This window comes from Lathyrus oleraceus, chromosome 5, assembly GCF_024323335.1.
Source record: "Lathyrus oleraceus cultivar Zhongwan6 chromosome 5, CAAS_Psat_ZW6_1.0, whole genome shotgun sequence".
NCBI classification, from domain to species: Eukaryota; Viridiplantae; Streptophyta; class Magnoliopsida; order Fabales; family Fabaceae; genus Lathyrus; species Lathyrus oleraceus.
The window spans coordinates 618,023,191-618,031,748 of NC_066583.1; the positions used below are offsets into that span (position 1 = coordinate 618,023,191).

Sequence of the window (8,558 nt, forward strand, 5' to 3'; positions counted from 1 at the left end):
GAGTTCTTCCAGAGTCTTGAGCACCAGCGGAGCAAGATCAGAGTTAGAGATCTCACCCTGAGTCATAACAACTTCCTTTGCCTTGGCAGCTTCTTCCATAATAATGCATGTTGCTTCTTCAGCGTCAGCCTTGGCTTCGGCTTCAGCAGCCTCAACGACGACCTTTTCTTTGGCTTCTTTTCTTGCTTTCTCTTCAGCTTCCAGTCTTGCCTGTTCTTCAGCTTCCTGGTGTGCTTTATCTTCATCTTCTTTGGCCATACGAGCCTTTAGCCTCTCCTCAGCTTCTCTGATGTAGTCATTTCTGACTTGTTCAGATAGGCCTTTCATCTTGAAGACCTCAGATGTCATCCATTTGAGAAATCTATTCCAGTGATTCCTCACTTCAGAGGGATTATCACTTTGTTTGGAATGTTCAGACAGTGATCTGAGCTTCACGGCTGAGGATTATGAAAATAAAGCAATTAACTCTTCCAGGGTGGGGAAGGTTGGTTCAGGTTTAAAAGATGGATTGATGGGTTCTGGTGAAGTGTGGGTGGTTTTAGTGGGTTGTTCAGTTGGGGGTTCATATGGTTGTTCAGTTTGGGCTTTAGATAAAGGTTCAGAAGGTGGTTCTGTTTGAGGTTCAGAGGGTGCTTCTGTTTGAGGTTCATAGGAAGAAGGCATAAAGGTATCTAGGATATATGAAGGTTCGTTAGATAGTGCCATGGCTTGTAGTTGAGCTAGTGTTAGGGATGAAGGGTCGTGGATTTCTGGTTGTTCAGAGTCAGAGGATATATCATAATATGGTGGTGAAGAGGGAGTTGAGGAAAGAGGTGAGAGGCATTCATTCAGAGGTGAAGTTTTAGATGTAGGAAGTGTTGTGGTAGTGAGGTTGATTTGTCGTGGAGGGGGCGAGGAAAGGTTAGAGTTGTGATGTTCAAAGGTAGGTGGAATAGATATGATGGGTTCAGAGGGGGTATAGGTAGAAGATGGTTGAGGTAGAGAGGAAGATGATTGATTTAAATTAGAATTTGAGGGAGTTTCAGAGGGATGGGACTTACTTGAGACAGAGGAGTCCAGAGGTGTAGGCGATCTGGCTGCATACAGTTCTCCCAGCTTCAGAGTCTTTGACTTCTTAGAAGGCTCTGTCTTCCTCTTCATAAAGTTGGGTGGCTGCTCTGGAAGCCATTCCACTAAGAACTCTGAGATATCCACCCGTTGAGATGCCAGGTCCTTGGGGTAATGGGCAATGACCTCTAGAGGATTTATATTGGAGAATAGATAGAGACCATTTGGTTTCTTCCTCTAATCCTTCAGAGCTTCCTAGGAAGTGTCCATCGTTGGCTTGACCAAGACTCTTTCGATGACCCCCATGCTCTTTAGATTTCTAGCATTCAGAGGCTTTCCAATATCTATAGTCACATCTTCCATCAGGTTGTATGATATCATATGGTCCACCAGCCTGCTTTCAATCAGAACATCAAAGATGAGCCTCCCCAAAGGAATGTAGTTTCTGGGCTTCATGTGGTTTCTTGTATCCCTGACTGAATCCCTTAGATACTTGAATAATAGCACTGGCAGATTCAACTTGAGTCCTTTGTGGAGCAAATAAAAGATACACTTCTAATTTGTGTTGATGTAGTCAGAAGAGTTTGAGGTTGGACGGTGGTGGATGGCACCTAGAGTGATCTTCAACCAAACCCTCATATTCTGGTGAAGTTCTTTGTTCTTGGATGATTTCCCTTTAGAGTTCTGTTTGAAGATGGTTGGAACAATCTCATGAGACATGTATCTTTCCCTAAGGTTTATGTTGTACATTCTTCTGCCCCCAGTTTTCTCCATATCAAGAAGTTTTGCAATTGACTTCTCAATGATAACCATCTTAACTCCCAGGACATAAGAGACTATGTAATGGTCATCGCAGTCTGCGAATCTCCAGAACTCTTTGACGAGGAAGGTGTAGATGGGGACATAGAGCCTTTGAAAATAATATTCCCATACTTGCTTATGCAGATCTTCAGTAAGATCAATTCCATTGCGCTTCATATTTTCAAAATTCACCAGAGACTCAAAGAGAACTTCTAGTTTATCAAATGGTGTTGCAAGGTTGATGTGAGGTGGACGATCAAGGACGTGGGGATCCTTATAAAAATGGTTGATGTTGTAGCAATTTAAGTAGAGGTTTGTTGTGGAGCTTCAGCAGGATGTTCATTTGCTTCCATTTGTTGAGAGTAATTGTAGACCTGTTGTTGTTGAGAATCCATTTGGAGAAGATGAAGATGTTGTTGAATGTTGATGAGGATTTGCAGGAAGTTGATGAACTTAAAGATTGTTGAAGAACTTGGAGAGAGTTTGAGCACAAAAGGGTTTGTGAGTGAAAAGTGTGAAAGTGAGAATTGTTAAAAATATATATACGTAATATGTAACATGCAAAACGAAGGCGTTAATAGAGAATAGGAACCAACAAAATTAATTAGCTCAGAAATATGAGTTGACACGCTTGGGGAGAATTAATTGTAGCTAATGATGGATATCTAATCCTAAAAATATGCATGCTGCTTGAGGAGATCTCAACAGTCTGGCTCTTGAGTTTTATGCAGGTAGTTGTCTAGATGATCCAGGGTCAGACGCTAGAGAGACCACGTATTGATGTTTCTGACATCAAGAATACCAAAATATTTTTTGATTCAGAGGGTTTCTAATTCAGATTACATCTAACTGGTAGAAGTATCAGAACCAGAACCAGATGTCAACGATATATTTAACTCAGATCCTATTTTGACACTTCAGAGGAGAAACACAAGTTCAGAATCACTCTCGGCAATCTACCATATTTGAAAGTTTCAGAATGAAGGAGAATCTATCTTCAACTAGGGGTTTTATGAAGATATCATCCCATTGGTGGTCTGTATCAATGGATTTTAAACTTATTACCCCTTTCTAAACATAGTCTTTGATAAAATGATTTTTAATTTCTATGTGCTTTGCTCTCGAGTGTAGAATAGGAGTCTTACTTAAACATATGGCAACAATATTATCACAAAAGATAGGGATGTTACTCTCATATATCTGAAAGTCCTCTAGCCAATTCTTCATCCAGAGCATTTAAGTGCTGCATAGTGAAGCAGAAGTGTATTATGCTTCTGCAGTTGAGAGTGCAATGGTTAATTGTCTTTTACTAGCCCATGCGATGAGGTTTCCTCCCATAAACTGACAGTTTCCAGATGTGCTTTTACGTTCCAATCTATCTCCAACGTAATCTGCATCATAATACCTAGAAATGCTATACTTTGATGTTTTCTTATACATTAGGACCAAGTTAGGTGTTCCTATCAGATACCTTAGGATTCTCTTAACAGTAGTTAGGTGAGATTCCCTTTGATCTGACTGGAATCTGGCACAGAGACAGATGCTAAATAATATATCTGGACGTGTAGCAGTCAGATAGAGAAGAGAACCTATCATACCATGATAGAGTTTCAGACATACCTTTTGACTTACCTATTCTTTCTCCAAAATGCAAGTAGGGCGCATGTGAGTCTTTGCTAGTTTGCTTTTTGACATTTCAAACTTCTTTAGAATGTTTTTAATGTATTTTCTTTGATATACATAGGTAGCATATGATGTTTGATTGATTTGAATTCCCAGAAAGAACTTTAGCTCTTGCATCAAACTCATTTCGAATTCGGTCTGCATCAGCTCAGAAAATTCTTGACAGACAGAGGGGTTAGCAAAACCATAAATTATGTCATCAACGTATATCTGACAGATCATAAGGTCGTTTCTGATATTTTTAAAGAAGAGTATAGAGTCGACTTTGCCTCTGATAAAATCATTTTCTAGAAGAAAAGAACGCAATCTTTCATACATAGCTCTAGGAGCTTATTTTAGACCATAAAGAGATTTTTTCAGTTTAAAAACGTGTTCTGGAAATTTTTGAAGGTAGAGAAAAACAAGAAATGGGGGTTTGAATTGTTTTAACGATAATGAAAACTTTTTGGAAATGAGACACACGCAAAAACAAATAATATCAATACTGAATTTTATACTAGTTAGCTTGAAATTCAAAGTTACTCCAGTTCACCCGACCAAGGTGATTTCTCCTTCAAAAAGGACTTAATCCACTAATCTTGAGAGATTACACAAAAGATCGTCTAAGAGGATAAAGATCTCTTAGCCTTCTCAAGTTTACAGACTTCACAAGTCACTTGAAGAGAGTTCAACATATAAATAGAATTACAGTAATGCTTAGTGCTTCTAGGTAAGCAGAAATTACACAAGGTAAAAGCAAAGGAATTGTTCACACTTTTTAGAGCAGCAACTCATGTGAGAAAGAGAATGAATAATGGATATGAAAGTAGTGTTGTATTCTCGTGTGTTTCAGTTATCTTCTTAGTGAAGCGTTCCATCCTTTATATAGGAGTGATGAGAAGACCGTTGAATGTTTGAACGTCAGAATCTTTGGCAATGATGGATGATTAATGTCATTAATCTTTATGTTCTTTCCCAAGCATATTTGGGGCACCATAACTTTCTTCCTGAATTAGATTCTTTCCATAAGTGAAACTCTTCATAGCTAAGTCTTTGGAAATAAGATTCTGAATCAGAAGGTTCAAATATCAGAGTCTCTATTCAGCAAGTGTATCTTCAGATAGATGCTTGTCGCTGATTGTCTTCAGAGTTTCTTCTGATTGATTACATCAGAGTGTAAAGCTTCAGATCCTAGAGTTTGTTCTTCCGCTTCAGAGTGTCTGATGTCTCTTATTGTGTTTACGCTTCCTTTAATCAAAGTCAGAGCTTCTGTTTGCGTATCTTCTAAGTGGTATTTCAGAACTTGTATATGTATCTGATGAATGTCTATCTGACTATTTTGATTAGAGGTATGCACACTTAGATAAATTTTGTTAGGGTACCATTTTTGTTTCATCCTTTGTTATCATCAAAATCTTAGAGATACATTATAGATACTAGATTTGTTCTTACAATCTCCCCCTTTTTGATGATGACAAAAAAATTAAGGGTGATGATGAAACAATGATATTATATAAAAAAAAGTAATATCTCAGAGTTATATGAGAGGTGACACCCCCTGAAATGGATCATAGGATCTCTCAGAAGTTCTTACCAAACTTTCCTTGTGTGGAAGCTAGTTTGTACCTTAGTTGTTATCCTGCATAACTTTAATTTTCATAAGGTATTAAGATATTAATGTGCGCAATGCAGCAAGAGGATTAAATATATTTTCATCAGAGCTGTATTAGCTCTCCCCCTTTTTGTCAGACTCAAAAAGACATAGAAAAAATGCAAGAAAAAGGTTCATATATATGAGAAAAATAGGTACAAGTAAGCAGCAATTCAGAAAGAGAACACATAATACATAACAAAAAAATAAGGAAAAAAACAAAAGCAGCCTAAGTGCCTAAGGAAGGGATTGGAGACGGAGGCATCCTTTGGAGCAGCTGAGTCAGCAGGTTCTGAATATTGTTGTTGACGGGTCCTGGTGATCAAATCTTGCTTGCACTATCTGTTACTCCTTCTGCAGTTCTTCCTGAGTTTTCAGGACTAAAGGAGCGAAGCCAGAGTTTGATTACTCCCCCTGAGTTAGAGCATCAACGCTAGCCTTTGCAGCTTCTTCCGCAGCTATGCGTGCTGCTTCTTCAGCATAGGTGTTTGCTTTTGCCTTAGCTTTAGCAGCATCCACCACAGCAGCTTCAGCAGCAACCTTCTCTGCAGCTTCTCTAACCCGTTGCTTTTCTTCCAGGAGAGCTTTCTCTTCTGCTTCTCTTCTGGCCTTTTCCTCAGCCTCTCTGACCAATCGTGCTTGTATCCTTTCTCCAGCGTCTCTGACGAAGTTGTTGTGGACTTGTTCAGAGAGGCCTTTCAGTTTGAAGGCTTCAGAGGTCATCCATATGATCACTCTATTCCAGTGAATCCTCACTGCAGAGGTATCATCATTGATAATGGAGTTTACAGATATAGACTTGACCTTCTCCACTGAAGACTCAACAAATAAAGAGTTTGCTTCTTCTAGGGTGGGGAAGGTCGTTTCTGATTCAGTGTCAGGGGATGGGGATGTTGGTGGCATTTGGTTGGTGTCAGCGGGAGTCTGAGAGGTAGGGATGATAATGTTTTCAAAGGGTGGTATGATGGGAGTATCAGAGGAGGGTGTTGTGAGTTGTTCTGGTGGTGGATTTGGTGGTTGTTTAGATGGTGGTGTTTGGGGTTGTTCAGATGGTGGTGGAATTTGTTGTTCAGGTGGTGGAGTGTTAGCTTCCAGTTGTTGTTATGAGGTAAGAGCATGTGCCTGAAGTTGTGCTAGTGTGGGAGATTGAGGGTCAGAATGTTCTGATTCAGATGATAGAATGTAGTAGGGTAGAGATAAAGGTGTAGAAGATGTTGGTGAGATAGACTCGTTAAGCATTTCTATTTCAGATACTGGTAAGGTTGTGGTGGAGAGGTTGAATTTTTGAAGTGGGGGAGATGGTGGATTAGAGGTTGGAGTAACATATGGATTAGTGGTAGAGGGTGGGGTTTCAGAGTGAGTGTAGATAGGTGTGGTTTGGGGAAGAGAATAAGCAATTTGCTTTAAATTGACAGAGCGAGAAGGAGGAGGCAGAGACTTACTTGGTGATTCAATCAGAGGGATCGGAGGTCTTGACGCAGAAGTTTCCCCCAGTTTTTCTTTCTTGGCCTTCTTTGACTTCTTAGAAGGGTCTCGCATTCTTTTCATGAAGTTTGGTGGATGCTCAGGCATCCAATCCACAAAGAACTCTGAGATGTCAACTCCTTGGCTTGCGAGATCCTTTAGATAATGTGTCACAACCTCTGAAGGATCAATCTTGAAGAAGAGGTAGAGGCCATTTGGAATTTTCCTCTGATCCTTGAGTGCTTCCCAGGAGGTATCTAAGGAGGGTTTCACCCTATCTTTCTCAATCACCCCCATGCTCTTCAAATTGAGAGCGTTCAGAGGCCTTCTAATGTCAACTGCGACATCCTCCATCAGATTGTGATGGATCAGGTCATCCACCAGCCCGCTCTCGATCAGAACATCGAAGATAAGCCTTCCTAGAGGGATGTAGGTTCTGGGCTTCATGTTGTTTCTTGTGTCTTTGACAGAGTCTCTGGGGCATTTGAAGAGCAGTGCTGGCGGATTCAACTTGAGCCCTTTGTGAAGGCAATAAAGTATGCAGTTCTTATCCGTGTTGATGTAGTCAGAAGAGTTGGAGACTGGGCGGTGATGAATGGTTCCCAGAATTATCTTCAGCCAGACTCGGAGGTTCTGGTGAAGTTCCTTATTTTTGGAGGAGTTCCCTTCAGCGTTCTGTTGGAAAATGGTTGGGGCAATTTCCTGGGACATATACTTTGCCCTAGGGTTGATATTGTAGATCCTTCTTCCCCCTGTCTTCTCCATGTTCAGAAGGGAGGCGATTGACTTCTCAATGATGACAATCTTTACCCCCAGAACATGTGATACAATGTAATGGTCATCTGAATCTGTAAAGCGCTAGAACTCTTTTACCAGGTAGGTATAGACAGGGCCATAGAGCCTTTGGAAATAGGTTTTCCTCCCTTGCATTTGGAGTTCCTCAGTAAGGCCTATTCCATTGCGCTTCATGTTCTCAAAATCTACCAACGATTCACCCAAAACTTCAAGCTTTTCAAATGGAGTGGCAAGATGGATATGTGGTTCACGATCCAAAATGTGTGGTTCTTTGTAAATGGGGGTAGAGACAACACCAGTTGTAGCAGTTTTTTGTTGAGAAGAAATAGGAGTTTGTTCCGTTGATTCCATTTGCTGAGAGTAGTTGTAGACAGATTATTGTTGGGAATCCATGAGAGAGTTAATGAAGTAAATGAAGATTTATGAACTTGATGAAGATGATGAACTGATGAACTGAGAGGAAGGAGGTTTGTGTAGGTTGTGAGTGTAAAGTGTGAAATTGTGAATTGTGAAACATATAAATACAAAATGGAAAGCATGCAAAACGACAACGTTATGAGCAGTTGAGAAGTTAGAAAATTAATGATGGAACATAAAACGAGTTGACACGCTAAGGGGATACCTGATTACATCCCATGATAGAAGTCTAATCCCCAAATCAGCACACTGCTTGAGGAGATCTCAAGGGTCTGTCTCTTGATTTCTGCTAGACAACTGTCTGGAAGGTCCAAGGTAAGACGCAAAATGCCCCACGTGTTGATCTATCTGATCTTCAGGAATACCAAGGGATTGGATCCTAAGCATTTCTGATTCAGATGACTCCTATCTGGTATAAGTATCAGAGTCAGATCCAGATACCAGATGTTATTTCAGAGCCTTATTTTGCTATTTCAGAGAAGCACATTAAGTTGATTCTGGGCAAATATCAATTTTTAAATGTTTCAGAATAAATGAGAATCTATCTTCTACGAAGGGTTTAGTGAAAATATCATCCCATTGATGGTTTGTATCAATAAATTTTAAAGATATTACTCTTTTTTGAACATAGTCTCTGATAAAATGATGTTTTATTTCTATGTGCTTAGCTCTGGAGTGCAAGCTAGGGTTCTTACTTAAACATATGGCATCAATATAATCA

At 39.9% G+C, this 8,558-nt stretch overlaps 1 protein-coding gene across 1 annotated transcript; it reads right to left on the reverse strand.

Moving 5' to 3' along the window:
- Positions 1-444: 444 nt before the first annotated feature.
- LOC127082446 (extensin-like) lies at positions 445-1,140 on the reverse strand. Its single transcript, XM_051022684.1, has one exon. The coding sequence runs from the start codon at positions 1,138-1,140 to the stop codon at positions 445-447; it is 696 nt and encodes a 231-aa protein (XP_050878641.1).
- Positions 1,141-8,558: the final 7,418 nt, after the last annotated feature.